This window comes from Sinocyclocheilus anshuiensis, unplaced genomic scaffold, assembly GCF_001515605.1.
Source record: "Sinocyclocheilus anshuiensis isolate Anshui unplaced genomic scaffold, SAMN03320099.WGS_v1.1 scaffold942, whole genome shotgun sequence".
Lineage (NCBI taxonomy): Eukaryota > Metazoa > Chordata > Actinopteri > Cypriniformes > Cyprinidae > Sinocyclocheilus > Sinocyclocheilus anshuiensis.
In genome coordinates, this window is record NW_015536531.1 from 597,909 (window position 1) to 615,567 (window position 17,659).

At 39.4% G+C, this 17,659-nt stretch overlaps 1 protein-coding gene across 1 annotated transcript in view; it reads right to left on the reverse strand.

Moving 5' to 3' along the window:
- The window catches only part of LOC107694830 (E3 ubiquitin-protein ligase HECTD1-like), a 37,932-nt gene extending 21,481 nt beyond the window's left edge, over positions 1–16,451 (reverse strand). Inside the window, exons 1-23 of the mRNA XM_016494530.1 lie at positions 16,201–16,451; positions 12,343–12,589; positions 9,108–9,342; positions 8,745–8,972; positions 6,699–6,980; positions 6,269–6,539; positions 6,072–6,148; positions 5,654–5,752; positions 5,444–5,558; positions 4,824–4,998; positions 4,536–4,674; positions 4,270–4,440; positions 3,915–4,137; positions 3,503–3,766; positions 3,343–3,419; positions 2,788–2,922; positions 2,519–2,665; positions 2,336–2,430; positions 2,050–2,155; positions 1,807–1,941; positions 1,558–1,697; positions 1,097–1,420; positions 549–715 (exon numbers count right to left, since the gene is read on the reverse strand). Coding sequence (XP_016350016.1) covers positions 549–715; positions 1,097–1,420; positions 1,558–1,697; positions 1,807–1,941; positions 2,050–2,155; positions 2,336–2,430; positions 2,519–2,665; positions 2,788–2,922; positions 3,343–3,419; positions 3,503–3,766; positions 3,915–4,137; positions 4,270–4,440; positions 4,536–4,674; positions 4,824–4,998; positions 5,444–5,558; positions 5,654–5,752; positions 6,072–6,148; positions 6,269–6,539; positions 6,699–6,980; positions 8,745–8,972; positions 9,108–9,342; positions 12,343–12,482 — 3,745 coding nt within the window. The 5' untranslated portion in view covers positions 12,483–12,589; positions 16,201–16,451. The remainder of the gene's footprint in view (positions 1–548; positions 716–1,096; positions 1,421–1,557; positions 1,698–1,806; positions 1,942–2,049; positions 2,156–2,335; positions 2,431–2,518; positions 2,666–2,787; positions 2,923–3,342; positions 3,420–3,502; positions 3,767–3,914; positions 4,138–4,269; positions 4,441–4,535; positions 4,675–4,823; positions 4,999–5,443; positions 5,559–5,653; positions 5,753–6,071; positions 6,149–6,268; positions 6,540–6,698; positions 6,981–8,744; positions 8,973–9,107; positions 9,343–12,342; positions 12,590–16,200) is intronic.
- Between the last annotated feature and the right edge of the window lie 1,208 nt (positions 16,452–17,659).

Here is a 17,659-nt window from a genome sequence, read left to right on the forward strand (position 1 = left end):
GCACGGGCTCCAGGAGAGCGCGTGAGCGCTGAATGGTTAAACACTGGCAAGAATTAAAAAGAAATGCAATTTATAAACTTTAGTGACGATGTGACACTGCCTCGACCGTGCAAGTAACAATTCCTGTGTCAACTGTGCAGCTCGCTTATAGACAGACGCGATGTGTGGTTATTTGAAGCCAATTGCGTATTTTGAGAGAGAAAGAGCGCGCGGTGATTCACTCATGCTGTTTGTGAAATTACATCTCATACAAGGTTTTCAAATTACTTTAGAAGTTATTTAATGAAAAAATATGATTGAGTACCTCACCTTCGGTATTATAATTATTTCACCCGAGCCTGACAGAGACGGTGCCGCTGCATGTCATGCCAAACCTCTCACGGCAGCGTCATCAGCTTGAGATCAGTTTTTTGAGATCGGCCTTTTTAGAGACCGCCGATCAATCATCCCAACGTGATTATCGGCCGATAGTGATCGGTAGCCAATCAATCGGAGCACCCCTAGTTACAATGAGACAAAGTGTAGTATTTCAAATTATTGGCACTTACCCAGCTGGTCCTCACACACACCAGTAACAGTGCCATAGATTTCTAGTCCAGACAGGGAGAGGTAGTGTGTTTGTCCACTGGCATTCTTCCCCATCTGTTTAATACGAATGTGTCTCCAGCCTTGCTTCTCATCTTTGGATGGATCCAGAGGCCATGTGGCTGTTGACCTAAGGCAGTAATGAGTCTCATTAGTAGGTGTACAAAAAAAGACACATGAGCCTCTTTCACACAGATATTGATCTGCCTTCAAAACAACCGGTAAAAGAGTTGCACGATAATGTGCGTCATCACTAACACACCCTTTACGGCATTGGTCCTGCCTTTTGTTCACATAGGGCTTATTCCGGGACTGATCCCGGCAATGTTACTAGGTCCCCAACCCAGGATCGATCCCAGGACGTGTTTGCGCTCACACAGAAGGCACTCTGTGTGCAATTTTCCGGCAAATTTCCGGGATCAACGCACCGTGTGAATGGGGTTATGGTCAAGTCAAAGTAGACAGAGCCCAATAACAGCACACTCCAAAATACTGGTTATACCACACATACCCCGGCTCATTGAGAGAGCTGTCATCCACATGGGTGTAGAGAGTCATCCAGTTCTGACCATCTTTGGACACTTGAAAGACCCAATTCCGGAGGGCAGATCGACCATATCCACGAGCGTGGCGAAGTGTGTATGCAGAGGGGATGACCCATAAACCAAGATCGATGGCAAACCATGCGTTTTTGTCATCATTGGTGTGACAATTGAGGGCGGAGCTGTCTCTGCTCAGGATGTCTTCAAGTCGGCCGTAAGGCAAGTTTCTGCCCTCGGAGGAAGTCACAACCACTAATCCATAAGCAGCAGGGTTCACCCATTCATATGCGGTCCTGTGGTCAAACAGAAGTGGATTCTTTATGCACAACATTTTATTTAAATGGGTCATGTTGGGGTTCAAAGTGTAAGAATAAGCAATTACAATTAAATCTATTTAAATGATCATGCAAAAAAGGACAAAGCAGCTCACTTCGCATTGGTGCCAATCCAGTACACAATTCCATTTTCGTCAAAGTCATGCTGGTGCCTGAAGGTGAAGCTCTGACCCTCTCTGAGCTTCCTAACAAAGATGAATGAAGACCTGTCAAAGTCATACCACTGCTTGGCCACCTGGGGAAAGGGATGAGACCGAGTTATGATCTTTTCTCAGATGCCGGTGTGCATACAGCTGAGAAAATATGGAATAATAGAAGAAATAAACACAAAAAAGCTTTCCTACCATCTTGAGCAGATACTGCTCCAGTGACTCAACAGTGGCCAGCGGCTCCATCTTTAGCATTCTACCAGTTCGGTCAATCAAGGCCGTTTCACCTGGAGCACGCTCCAAGCGGAAGCGTAACCTCCTTGTCAGTATCTAACACGACAGAAATTTTTTTTTAATGAAATATCACCATTCATAATGAAAGTGTCACTGTATCACATGCACCAAACTAAAACTATACGACCACACATGGAAACTGACCTGTAAATTATACGTTGAGCCTGGTGTATCATATAAGTGAAGAGGTAGGCGCTCTATTGACTCCAACACTGCTATCAGTTTGCGGATTAAGGCAACTGCTGGTCGGCTAGAGGACAGAAACAATTTAAATGTAAGACAAACAGACCACAGGAAAACTAATTCTTTCATTGTGTTGAAATCAGACAAATAAGCTGCTGGTTGAGACTCGGATATATAGGGAAGAGCTCATTTTTACATGCTGTGTCTGGCTCAATTACCGTCATGTGTAACAGAAGATATACTTTACCTTTCGTCATCTTCATTTTCAGTAAACGCAGTCTTGAACACATTTATTCTTTCCATCAGTGGCTTACAATCATGTTTCACATCTAGCTCCACACTCTGTGAAGAAAACGTGATATAAGTAAAAGGGTAATGAGTAATGAGGGTAAAAAGCAGACAACTAACAGTTACATTGTGCATGACTCACATTGCTGAGGACAGTAAAAAGTGCTTGCACGAGGCCACTGCTGCACATTTCATATGGAGAAATGGTGTTCTCATCTTTGAGAACGACTATTAAATTCTCCAGAGCTGTTTTCATGAGGTCTCGCCATGTGTTTTCACCTTCAATGCACTGAAGAAACAAGAAGCAAACTCTTACTGTTATTGTCTTTTTGACCTCAACTACATGGGAACTAAAATAAACTGTGACAAAGGATATTCTCTGGGTAGATAAAGTTTTTAGCTTAATTCTACCTGTCTGTTAGTATGTAGCTCCCAAGCAGACTCTAGCTGTGTGGCAATGTTTCTCAGAGTGACCACTACACCTCTCGGCATACTCTCCACAGCCTTGAAGTGATCGTCATACAAATCTCTGGCCATGGTTTTTACCTACAGACATAGAGGTGGAAAGAGAAAGTTGGGTAATGTCATGTAATACAATATAATGGTCTGGGGTTAATAAGATTGTTTAAAAATAAATGAATTAAATTGATTAAGAAAATTAAGATTGACATATTAAATTGATAAAAAGTGACAGTGAAGAAATGTATACCATTATTTATAAAAGATTTCAAATGAAATTTAAAAAAAAAAAATCTTTCTATTCAAAGAAACCTGAAGTATTATGGTTTCCACAAATATAGTGGGGGGACAACACATTTATTATCAACATTGATATGAAAGGTTTCTTGATCATCAAATCAGCATATAAGAATGATTACTGAGAATCATGTAACAATGACTCAAATATGCATGGTCACATCTGTCAGTCATGCTCTAAATGATAAAAGTACTGCTCAGTAATCCTACCTTTTGTTTATTTTTTTCCAATTTGGATTTGAGCTTTCTTCCTCGCTTACCAGTCCAGCCAGTAACAAACTCGGACCCTATGACAAAGGATCCAATAATGGTGTGACTGAGGAAAGATACAGGCAAATTGGATGCTTTTAAACTAATATTCCAAACTTACCTAGAGAGGTTTCTGCAGTGAAAGAGTGCTTAGTGCCTCGGTTTGACTCAAACACAAAACCTGGTAGGTCCTCTTTGAGGATGGTGGCCTGCTGGCCATCTGAATTATGGATGGCAATCTCACCCTCTTTCAGACAAGTTAGAGACCAGTTGCCCACTGTGAGTTTGGTGGGGCCCTGTGTGGACAGGATGGGCTGGCTGGCTGTCACCGGTTTGACCTGACTTCTGGCACGCTGCAGCTTCTCCAGAAATTCACTTCTGCTCTCTATAGGAGAGAGGGAAAGAAAACATCTGCTACTATAGCTCCCGGGAGCCAATTATAATTTAACAAAAAGCAATCCTGTTTGATTTAATTGATGCCAAGATAGCTCTGTTCTTTCATTGATTGATCAGTTTGCTTGCAGGAGACCTACCTGAGCTGTCAGAGCCACCCTCTGGGCTTCCACTGGAGTACATGGTGGCCAGTTTACCATCCAGGATGAAGCGGAACCAACCATTGCTGCCATTGGAAAGCTCCAAAGCAGCTGCATCACTCCAGATATAAAGGCAGTCCCTGCCTCTGATGATGGACCAGTCTCTCCAGTGGTAAGGCTTCCCCTGCTGGATCTCTTTGGCATCCTCTTGTGGTTCATCATCCTGGAAAATAAGACCGACTGATTTATTTCAGAGCAAATTCTGAATAGTTCCAAGAAAAAGTTGTTTATTCATCGAAAAAATAAAAAACTGAACAACAACAAAGAAGTAAATCTGAAATGAGTTGAGTCTGACCTTCTCAGGCTTGGCCTCTTCCTCATTTTCATCATCTGATGTGGGTCCTGCCAGAGTGGATACCTTATTAATGACACCCAGCCTGGTCAGCTGATCTAAGAACACGTCACCTCCCTTATCCACTAGATCCCTAATGATCTGCAGGGCCAGCAGGTGACCATCATCATCATCCTGTGAAAAAGGAGTAGAAAGGTCAATAAGCCTCAACTTCAAACTTATTCAATTTCAGAAAAGATCATCAGGAGGGAAAGACTAAATTATCCAACCTCCTGATCCAGCACAGTTGCAGTGATCTCCACAAGTACAGTGGGCAAGTTGTGTCCAGCATCAGAGTCACACACTTCCTTAAGTAGAACTTCAGAACTGTAGTGCACCATTTTTCTGATCAGAGCTAAACTAGCTTTCCTGTGAAAGAGATTATACAAACAAACTATCATTGAAAGGAAAGTATTGATGTCCTACTGACAGTTGGAAGCAAAATGCAAAAATGTTACTATACTGATTTTCTTTCTGAAAATGTAGTTTAGCACTGATGGTCCTCTAGAACCCCTCACCTTATTGAAGGCAGCATGGTTTGCTGAAAGGTCTGTGCAAATACTGGGAGCAGCCTTTTCAGGTAGATAGGAGCCATCTCAGGGTCGCCTTTCGGCTCACTGCCCTCTTCCTCTTCTTTATTAACATCCTTCTTTTTCTTATCATCCCCCTTGTTGACAGGACACATCCAGTCTCCTATATCAAACACCATAAGAAAAACACTTTATTTTGAAAATCTCACAAATCCCCTGGAATTCACCATTACAAAATTAATGGTGAGCAACTGCATTAAAGCACAAGGTTGTAATTTCTCTGCCACCAGTGTAGTAGTAGCAAAAATAAAAACAGGGCTTTCCAAACACTTCTTAATCTTCCATTGGTTGTCCAAACAATAGTCTGTCCCAAATTCAGACTATTGGTTGAGCCAATGCTGCCGTGTCCGGCTGGTTTCAGATACTCAAAAGACAATGTTCTGATAGCACCATACAGCCTCACTGTTGACATTTTATGAATAATTAGCATAAGAACTCATTTAAAATCCCCCAAAACAAATTTTAGCTCACTCTTCTGACATTTTTACTTTCAAAAGAAAAGGGAAACAATATTGTCATGAAGTAGAGATGAAAACTGACGGACTCACCAGGAGACTGGAGAATTGCTACAACCTCACTGTGTCCCCTCTCTCTAGCTTTGTCTAACGGAGTTTTCCCATCTTCATCTCTCAGGTCAGGGTTGGCCCCATGGCGCAGTAAAGTCTATTGGGAAAACATTTGCCATAAAATAAATAAAAGACATTAAAAACAATGTATAATAACTATAAAAAGAATCAGTTACATGACAAACACTTTACCTTGGCTACTTGTGGCCTGCCAAAACAGGCAGCATAGTGCAGAGAGGATGACCTCTGGCCTCTATTGACATCAGCACCTCTCTCACAGAGGAACTCCACCTTAAGCAGGTCAGAATACAGTGTGAGTGCTTGCAATCCTTAGAAAACAATGTTCATCTGTCGCACTGACCCCATTCTTCTAACTTACACAAGCCATTACCAGACAAAGAGTCTTGCCCATTTAGTTGTGTCTCCTCCACATAACCATATTGCACAATGTAAGAATAATGCTGTCCTAAATTCAGTGTGTAACCTTTATTAACAAATCTGCTGTTTGTTTGGTCATGCTGTTGCACTGTGTCTGAAGGCAAATTCTTGCATCATGTGCACTGAAAAACTATTTAAAAATTCCACATTAAAAAAATAAAATAAATCTTACCATCTCTTGTGTTCCAAATGCAGATGCCCAGTTCAAGAGAGTCTGTCCTACATCATCCATGAAATTTACTTCAAATGCTTAGAAGGAAATAAAAAGTAACCGTACATGTTAGTCAGGATGTGACGTCAAAGCGACCCCGTCAGCCCTCAACCCCCCATCCAAAATAATGATCTTGCATGCACTACTTGAACACTTACCACCAGTGTCAATGGCATCAATTAGAGCATCTGTGTCTTTGCTGCGTATACAGTCAATAAGCTGTCGGTGAGAGCGTTCCCCGGAGCTGTCAAGACGCCGCAGACCAGGGATACGGCCGGTAGAACCAGCTGTAGATTTGGGCAAAGCCTTGCGTCCCTCAAAGAGCAGCACCAGCAGTAAGTCCACCAGCCGCATAGTGTCCAGCACACAGCGCTCATCCCCCTGCAGAGCACTCTCCATAGAGTCAGGCAGCTCTGAGCGCAGAAGATCCTGAAGGAGAAGATGCAACACAAATGTTCATAAAATGTAACCAGTGGAAACTGTGATTTTAATACATGTCCTCTTGCAGTGAGTGATCTTTCAATGAAACACACAGTACTTGTGACATCTAGAAAATGGCAAGTATATTTCTATGAATATACATCTTACATGCGTGACAAGTGGTGAGCCTCTGCAGAGTGTGGACAGAAGGCTGACAATGGTGGACACTTGGTTGCTCAGTTTAGAGTCCGCAGCAGATGGAGTGGCTCCACTAGAGGTCCTGCCAGGCTTGCAGGTGGAGGAGGGTCCAGATGTCGTACCTCCTGCCGCAGCCATACGGGACAGCAGCTCTTCTGTCAGTCCGTGCTTAGCTAATGGGGCTGGATCAACTCCTCGCCGCGTAAACCGGTCCGCAAGTGAAGCGAAGCAACGCAGAGCTCCATCAGACACCTGTGGATGACACCAGGACACCATTTAGTTGCTGACATTACATTTGTGCGTAATTTTACCAACAAAGTCAGTCCACTATAAATATGAAAAAGAAACTGATCTACACATGAAAGTATAAACTTGATTTTATTTCTATTAATCAATAGTTACTTACACTACCATTCAAAAGTTTAGGTTCAGTAAGTTTTTTTGTTGTTGTTGTTAAAGAAAGAAATTAACACTTTCATTCAGCAACGATGCATTAAATTGATCAAAAGTGACAAAGACATTTATAATGTTTCAAAATATTTCTATTTCAAATAAATGCTGTTCTTTTGAAATTTCTATTCAAAGAATGACTTGTGGAGAATCATGAGACACTGAAGACGGGAGTAATGACTAGGGATGCACCGATCCGATACTCCATATCGGTATCAGCTTCGATACTGCCATTTTCTGCTGGATCGGGTATTGGTCAGACGAGACCGATCCAAAGCCGATATTGTGCGTATACTATTCTGTGTGATTGATAAGCCCCACGAAAGGCACAAAAACATTATAAAGCACCATAAAGTTTATGTGCACTATATTCCAAGTCTTCTGAAGCTGGTACATAGTTTAATGTGAGGTACAGATGAATATTTAAGTCGTTAAATTCAAATTGACGTAAACTCTTCTCTCCGCTGAAGCTGTCAGTCATCCTCCATTCAGCTTTCAAACTGTGCGTCGCGTTCAGTTATTAAAGTCAAGACGATGAAACTCTCTCCAAGATCATTCAATGTTCCTATTATTATATTTGATTTGTAGATAAAGATCAGTGGTTCTGCATAAAAGAACTTTATCTAGCTGGAGTTTAGTACTATTTCTGAATCATGTTACTTTCTATCGGGTGTCTGTTAGATCACAACACTGGAGTAGAGAGCAGAGCACTATGAATTGTTCTTCACACGCACGCACAGTAACTGAAATTTTAAAATGTTAAAAGAAAAAACTATCACAGATTCATACACTACACATCAATATCTCATGCCTCATTACTGTGCTATACATTTAAAAGAAATGTCTTTTAATTTTATAGTATATCGTTATATATAAATATATTTACTTGTTTTTCATGAATGTATTTTACAAAAATACAAAGAGCCATGTGTAACTTCTTACCAGATTTAGTCCTACACTTATTAGTTCCCCACTAAATAATGTTTTTTTTTTTTTACGAAATATTATGATTTTATAAATTTATTGTGCACTTATTTTTCTAGAGTAACTTTTGCTACTGAATTATCCACTAACCTAGTTTATAATAGTATTTTTGTCATAGATTTATTTTTCTGTATAATGAAGTTGTCTATATTTAATAGATGTGTTTAACATGCAAAACAGTGATGATCAGTTCAACACAGAGGTATAGAAATTCTACATTGATAAAAAAAAAAAAACTGCTAGTATCAGATTGGTATCGGACGATACTCAGAATTTTTGTTATTGGATCAGATTGGTTCTGAAAAAATGGTATTCGTGCATCCCTAGTAATGACTATCAAAAATCAGCTTAGGCATAACTGGAAAAAAACAAAAAATACTGAATTAAAAAAAAAAATGCAACCTTAGTGAGCATAAGAGACTATATATAAAAAAAACCTTGCACAACTAAAAAAACAACAAGAAAAATCATACAGACCCCAAACTTTTGAATGGTTTCCATTCCTTACACAAAAAAGCTAGAGAAGCCTTACAGCACATGTTTTAAGGTGAACTATCCCTTCAAGTGTTACTCATGTACTACCTGGTGGTCTTCATGTTTCAACAGACTAGAGAGGGACTCCACGCATGTCTCTAGGGAAGAGTCTTGTGGCTCCATCTTACTACAGAGGCGAGAAACTACTGCCATGGCAGAGTGCAACGTGTCCTTGTGCACAAGATGACCGCTGTCCCTAATGAAGCTCAGCACACAGTTCAGTCCACCCGCTTCAAATACAGCTCCAGACTCCCGTGTACAGATTAGCTCCAGAACCTGATGACACAAGACAGTACATAGTATGACCATCATGCATAGGAATTTACTGTTCAAAAACAGCACTGGAAAAATTGACTGGGGAAAAAAAAAAAAAGTCTTAAAAGTCATGGCAGAAAATATAGCAATAATTACCTTTACACATTGTTCAGCCAGATCTCTGCTGGTCCTGTTGTTGAGCTCCACCACCACTAGCCGGTTACACAGGGCTTTGATGGCTCCATCTACTCCCACAATCCTGCGGGTGCATTCAGCTGACACATCCAGGTAGTAGGTGATGGCCCTGGCTGTGACTTCCAGCACATTATCTGGTGCGCTCTCATCCAGGAAGATCTTACACAGAGCTGGGAGAAATGTCCGTGGAGGACACCTGCGGTGGCAAGTCAGCAGTGTCAGAGTGAAATTAAGGGTTATAAGGCCTGCACAATATGGAGGGACAATGCTGATACAAGATTAATTTGTTAGATAATACAACAGTAATATGTGATGCAATAAACCTAAAATGTGTCAAATCAATTCCTATTATTATTATTTAAAGCCAGAAAATAATGAAATCCAATGCATGTCTCCTGTTCTTCCTAGGTAAACAAAACATTACGCCAACCTCTCAAAGTGAACAGTATATCTCTTACTCAAGTGACATGCTGTAAAAAGTATTATACTTAATAGCAATAAACTGTATTATAAACAAATCACAGGCCTAATTAATTTACATGTGCCATTACAGTTTGTTGTACTTGGGTTTAAGAGGACTGTTGCATTTCCCCTTTGGGTAACCACAACCTGTGACACAGCTTTTTACAAACCACTTGTGGGTTATCACATTTAAGACCAAAATACTCCCACACAACCGAGGTGCTTCCTTGTTTGTCTTGATCATCTTCAGTAGCTATTGTGGCTGTCCTGCCTTGGCTTACTTACTCAGTTTGAGAAATTAGCACAACACTGTCGATCCAATAATTGATCACCAAATTTAATTAGACTATTTAAGACAAGTAAAAACTGTCACTGTCAATCTAATGCTAACCCTTTAATAATACATGTAAGAGTTACTGTGCAAATCTAATGATAACAGACTTTTGTGTATTCATTAAATTAATACCTTAGTTCAAACAAGACTTACTATCGTTACACTGAAATGTGCAATAAACTTATTTTAGTCTGTAGGTTTAGACACTTATTTTTTTCTTTCTTTTTTTTTTACTTTTTATAACCTCAGGGCTACACGTTCATAGTTGTAGGATGTGCTTTATACCCAACTGTGCATATTTACACAACTCCTTGTTAGGGATGCACCGAATGTTCGGCAACTGAAATTATTCAGCCGAAAATAGCAAAAAAAAAAATCTCTTTCGGTGTTCGGCCGAATAATATGTACCGAACAATGACTAACGCGATCAAATAGAGGCTCGCACTAATGCAGCAAACATGTCAGCAGTGTGAAAATATTTAAAACTATCAGAGAAAGACGCAGAAATCATTACAAGCACAAAGCACCGACAGCGAGAGACTGTTTAGTGCTGCATCACATGTCTCCGATGAGAAGAAGAGGTGGCTGATGCTGGTGGTTAGGTATGATGATTGAAATCGCGAAATGGCCTCAAACGATTAGTAAATAAACTGCAGAATGTTATATTTTCTAATGCACACACGAATTGTATGTATTCTGACAGCACCGCACGAGCTCGCGCCAGGGTTCAAAGTCCAAAGCGCGAGGAAAATCTGCGCTGAACTTGTTACTCGTCAGTTGCTCAGTAACATTTTTGTGAATTTTTTAAAGGCATGTGACAATGTGATACGTGCGACAAACATTTTCCCAAATTCGTAATGAGAACAATTTATAAATCTGCATGCTGCTGTCAACAAAAAGAAGCACTGAGATCTTCCTGCAGGTTTTTTCTGCCAAAATAAAAGCCGAGAAAAAGCAACAACTCCATCAACATTCATAAATGTTAGTGTTGTAATTTTACTGTTGTTCTGTAAAATAAAATAAAAAAGTAAGACAATAATAATGATAATAATTAACCTACAACAGCTCTATTAATACATTTATTATTACATTCACACATAGTGTTCAAATTGGGATCTGCAATATATTCTGTTTTAAAAGAATTCTCTTCTGCTCAGCAAGGCTGCCTTTATTTGTACAGTAAAAAAATACATGCCTGATTCAAGTCTCAAAAATGGCCAAAAAATATTATTTTACTAACTTACTAATTTTAAGTTAAATTGTGCTTTGTTGGTATAATGTCTGCTAGAATGTAAAAAAATGTTCAGTGTTAAGTAAATATTTTTAAATTGTTGTTTTGTAATTGACTTTTTTATTTGAAAAGCAGGACAAAACAGTAAAAAGCACATTTTGGCTATTTAATTTATGCAATGGTGAAAAAAATGGCTAAATAGGCCTACGTGGGGGAAAAAATGCGAAAAACCGTGTTCGGTATTCGGCCTTCGGCCCAGTGTTTCATTTTGTTCGGCTTCGGCCAAGAATTTTCATTTCGGTGCATCCCTACTCCTTGTTAAAGAATTACACTTATTTATTTACTTTTTATTTAAGACTGTAAACAAATTCTCAAAATATCTAACAAAGTTTCACCAGACACTCCTCCTCGTTTAGGACCTTCCATATTGAATTTCAAAAATAATATTTAATAATACCAAAGACTATAGAATACCCAACGTGTCACTTTTTTAGTGACTAGTTTTGAATGGGCAAAAATGCAATGCTCAATATGGCCACTCTATTGAAGGTAGCCCTGCCTTCTGAATAAAAGAGCCAATCGATAATCGGTATAAGTCATCAAGTCACTGCAAGATCACTGTTAAGACTGAAAAATAAGCTTTTTTTTACTGCTATTTGAGCAAAAGAAACATAATTTATGAGACATGAGCTGTTGTCAGATTTCATTGGTGATTTCAAATATGAAATTTAATTGTAAGCTTAGCGAACAGTTTTGGAGAATTTGATGTTTCCCCATTCAAAGAGACAGGAGCTGCACTTGCATGCCCGAGAGGCGTTTCAGAGATGGCCGCCAAGTGAAATGACTTGCCTTAAAAGGACTTTGATCATTTCTTTGATAATTTCCATCATTTCTAATTTCAAGAGACTCTTAAGTTTTAAATCAATCACTGATCAGAAAATTTGAGGCTGATATCAATAACCCTGGTATTTTTTTTAGTTCTTAGTGCCCCTTGTCACATTTTCACAAGTTGATAAGCTACATTACAATGTACCACACTCCAAAATATCAGACAATTTACATTTTGCAAAATATTAAAATTAAATTTAAGTTATGAATAACTCTATTGTCACTAAGTAATAAAACATTCAGCCAACCAGAACTGGCACCTCATCAGTATTCAGACTTACGTTTCGAAGCAGCGGTCAACATTGTCTGACATGAGCAACAGCATGCAGAGCTGCTCCAGAGCGATGAGCTGCATATCCCTCTCATCACCCTGTCCCATCTGCAGCCACTCCAGCAATGTGTCCGGGTCCACGTCTGCCATGACGCCCCACTACCCTACCAACCCAACACCCAGTAACCCCGCCAGCAGCAGGAGAGAAATGAACAGGGGCAGTCACTGGTCCTCTTGTTGTCTCATCAAGTCTTCACCTTCATGAGAAAAAGGAACAAAATATGAGCATGGAAATGACATCAGGAATACAACAGAAGACAAAAACGCCACACAAAATCCTTTGCAATGTTGCCCTGGGCCTTAACTTCCAACTTCTCCCACTTGTATGGCGTGTATCTTTTGGTGCTGATCTGAAAACACAACCCTTAAATAACAGAACAAAAACTCTCGGGTAATAATGAAACGGGTGGAGCAGATGCCTCCCTGAAGATGTATGAACTTGAAAGCTATACTATTAGGAGTAAATCAGACTATAAACATGATGAACTGCTGCCTGTAATCAAAGCACTGAAAGAAATCGCTGTGATTAGCGGATTAGTAAGCTTGGCCAACAACAGCTCGCATGATGAATAGTTCATCAATGACTCACACTGTATGGCCCAAAGAGCCCAGCTTTTCAGAGACACACAGTAGGCAATACAAACGGAGAAATCACTATGCTTGTATTGTTCTGAGAAAGAAACCATTAAAGAAAAAGCAGCACTACTTTCCTGAGACAGACAAGCTGAGCCAAGCATGAGGATAAATTGATTAGAATGGGAGATTTATATGAAATAGCAAAGTCTGTTCTTCATTACTGCACAGGTGGCTACAGACAGGCAGGCAGGCTTCTGATAGATCCACCACCTTCTTAGAGGCTAACAGAAGGGCCTTTCGCACCGCTTTAGTTCCAGAACTAAATGTACAGTACTAAAGTACTGGGACGATTTTGCGCGAACTATTTCCCAGTACCATTTAAAGGGTTGCATTTGCACTGAGAGTGTGTACTAAGAAGTGACGTAAGCCGGTCGACAGCGACGTCATTTGTGCGCGGCGTTCAACAACAGAAACAAATTAGAACAACGTTAACAACAGGAGGATGGAGGACGCTGTGATTGGAGCTGTTTTTGTTGTGTATCGCGGGTTTCACAATAATGGACATGGAAAGTCGACGTATACGTAAAGCGATTGAAAGAACGGAAAGGAGGAATAAGAATCTCCAACGACAACTGGCAGTGCTACATTTGCTACAAGTGCCTGCACTTCAGCGTCCGTCCATCTATCGCTGTTCTCCATACTTGCGAAATAAGTTGACACAATGTTTACAGTATGTTTGCACGGCGTTTTAAATCATGGCGGGTGAGGGCTTTTTCGTACGCGTTTGGCCAACCAATGTCTACTTACGTCACGATTAGTACCAGTTGTGCCGGTTAGACCCTGCTCCGGAGTAGGAGCTAATTTGGTTCTCGAAAAAGGCAGTCCGGTACTAAAAATCGCACCCAGTTCTGGCGGTGCGAAAACGCCAAAAAGTGGGTAGTTCCACAATTAGTTCTGGTACTATGAAAAGGTTCCTGCGGTGCGAAAGGCCCTAGAGAGATCCACTTTTCAACAGATTAAGTGACTAACTTGATTCAGGAAGAATTTCCTGTTGAACTTGACAATCAAAGCAACTGTTGAATTTACTGGATGGAGAGGAGAAAAAAAACATATCACACACAAGCACCATGTTAATTCGCTACTCTAAAACACGTTTGAATTTGCATGTCACCAGAAAAGCACAACTTTTTAATTTATGAGCTGACATATACTCCCGAGTTGCTCTTTCTGGTTTTGTAACCCGTTTTTAAGTCACATTAGACCATTGTGAACCACACAATGGATTCAATATACTAAACTTCTGAAAACAAGTTCTGATGCCATAGCCCTGGGTTGCATTCTCTCTTGGAAAGAAAAAAAAGTTTACTATAATTATACTACCTTCTGCCCACTGATCAATAGTTCATACTTTTTTTTTTTTAGTAAAAAATTCTTAAAAAAAAAAAAAAATCAACCTTCAGTTCATGGTACACAGGTCTTTTTGCTGCGAAATCTTTAATGACTTTTATAAAGCAAACATAAGAGTCATTTTTATATTGTTATTAATATTTCAAAATTAAACATTTACTGGACTGGAGCAACTTGTGTTTACTTGATAACCCATACAGATTTTTTTTTTTTAAATCATGTTAAAAATGTATCAAATAAGATACATCCGGCTTTTGAGGAACATTTATTTATCTCTCAATCATTATTATATTCCATTGCATTTTATGTTTAGCTGCCCACAATTAAAACTACAAAACTTCGATCATAAACCTAATCATTTAAATATCATCATATGTATTATTGGTAGACACAGAGTGACAACTGATATTAATATGCATTAACAGTCCTACATTACACTGTTGTAAAAATCACTAATTTACATTACAAGCTATCAGAATTTAATCTTACTTTTTGGCCATATAAAAAGCAACAATTGCGCAAAATTGCATATATTTGGGCCTCGGAATAAAATGTACGTTTTTTTCCCTCCTTGAGTGTAGGCACTATATTCTCACTATACCATACTAAATGGGCCAATAAAAGCTTGTTGTATTAAACATGATACATTAAAAATAGAACATATGCAAACCTTTCTCCCCTTTATATTCTGTCTAGAGGCTTAAAGTGTTTCATTAAAAAAAAGAATGAGATTATATAGGCTATATGTCAGGTTACAAAGTTAACTAAAGCATTAAACTCATTCCCACCTAAACTGAATATAAGAGTAAGGAAGAAATGTAGGTAGCTTCTAATACCAAAGCAAGTTCCAGTCCAGGTTAATTTAAGCAGTAATATATTTTTAGATTCTGTCTGCTGTTGTTCTTACAGCATAGACACCAACTTAAAATAATCAAAGTGCCAGCAAAGCAGACATTCAGCTAATCCGTGACTCTTGCATTCATGACATCTAACGGACAAACATGATTCTAATGATGTTCTTTGACTTTCTGCCAGTGCAGCTGACTAAGGAGTGAAAAAACAATTTGATTGCAACCGATGTCATCGTGACACCAGCACAATAAAACCACCTTCACAGTGAGCAAAGACGGCACGTTTGAGCGTTAATAAAATACACGCATTAGTGTGTTTGATCTATAATATCATGTCGCGTGTTTAACTTCATGTATGGCCATCTAACATGATCCAGAGAGCCAAGCAGGTGAACAAACAGTCCAGTTAACTTTGAAAATCTCTAACCATGAACAATATGACGTTATCAAACTCAATAACTTTGATTAAATGTTAGAGAAGGCAAGTTAGGCGGAAAAAAAAAACAGTCAAAGTAACGTCCAATCTTGTCCTGATGGCCTACTTCTTGAGTTCAGACAGCTTATGTTAGCTTACACGCCATGACAGAATCCAAACCCGTTTAATTTCACGTTAAGGTAACATTTGACAAAATGTTTCCACAGCAAATGAGTATAAAAACACATTATCAGTTGTGAAAGCGAGGTTTAGTTAGCTGGGATTAGCTAAAATGTTAGCATAACTTCGACAGACCTAATTAATCCCAAACTTCATTTACTTAATTTGTACTGGGGATGAATATGTTTTCTATCCATATATATAACCGGTCTGAGGTAAGGTAAAGGTAAAAACACATAAAACACCAAGTAACGTTAACACTAACGCGGCCTTATGTTTACCAGAAAATCCTCGAGCTAAAGTTGAATAGGCGCCCGCGGCCTAGACGCGTCTGTCAGGCAGAGAAACAAACGCTCTGCCGAGCGACACAAACACTCACCGTTTATCGCCGAACGACGAGAAGATAAGAAAAAACACACAGGGTGGACAAAATTCGTCTCGGGACGAAGTTGTGTCAGACGGCAAGATGTGAATATTGCTTCATTCCCCGCTTCTGTTTGCTGTAAGGTAGAGGTCAAAGTGAACGGGAAGGCGACGGGTGAAATATTGAGTGAAATGGAGAGCCGTCGAAAGGACTAATCGAGGCTCCGCATATCACGAGGCTCCGCGGCAGCAGTAAGAAACACGCAGCGATGCGGCTAAGCGATAGGGGGCGCTAAAACTCCTCGCCATTTACAGTCAACGAGGTCGCCACAAAGATTACAAACCATTCACCTAGATTGCACAATTGTAGAAAATGAACAGTGACACTTACTCTCTGAAATCAAGCACTGTTTTAGTAGGTTTACGTTCATCTTGAAACCTTTGAAATGCATTATTCATTTTCTCTAGTGATTCTAGTAGACTGGACATGTCCAAGTTAAGACATATGCAGTGTGGAAAAAAAAATGCAAATGTCCTTTCCAGGTTCCATTGTAAATTAAAACCAGTGCGACTCTTGAAGCAAAACTAGATTTTATTCTTCCAGTATAATCAGAAAATAAATGTTAATCTTGCCCTATTTTTAAATTTGTACATTTTATAACATACAAAATATATAGTATGGTTACAAATGCATAATTGTACTTGATCATCGCTGCTTCTAGCAGAAGCAGCACCTTAAGTTTATAGGAACTGGCAATAAACAATGGCCCATTATTAGCTGAAACTCTTCCATTTGCATTGTAAACTTGCTTGTAGTGCGTTTATAGTAGTAAATAATAATTTGCTGCTTGTTTAATATTTTTTGCTCATGTAGGATTGATCTACAGGTGCATCTCAATAAATTAGAATGTCATGGAAAAGTTCATTTATTTCAGTAATTCAACTCAAATTGTGAAACTCGTGTATTAAATAAATTCAATGCACACAGACTGAAGTAGTTTAAGTCTTTGGTTCTTTTAATTGTGATGATTTTGGCTCACATTTAACAAAAACCCACCAATTCACTATCTCAACAAATTAGAATACTTCATAAGACCAATAAAAAAAACATTTTTAGTGAATTGTTGGCCTTCTGGAAAGTATGTTCATTTACTGTACATGTACTCAATACTTGGTAGGGGCTCCTTTTGCTTTAATTACTGCCTCAATTCGGCGTGGCATGGAGGTGATCAGTTTGTGGCACTGCTGAGGTGGTATGGAAGCCCAGGTTTCTTTGACAGTGGCCTTCAGCTCATCTGCATTTTTTGGTCTCTTGTTTCTCATTTTCCTCTTGACAATACACCATAGATTCTCTATGGGGTTCAGGGCTGGTGAGTTTGCTGGCCAGTCAAGCACACCAACACCATGATCATTTAACCAACTTTTGGTGCTTTTAGCAGTGTGGGCAGGTGCCAAATCCTGCTGGAAAATGAAAT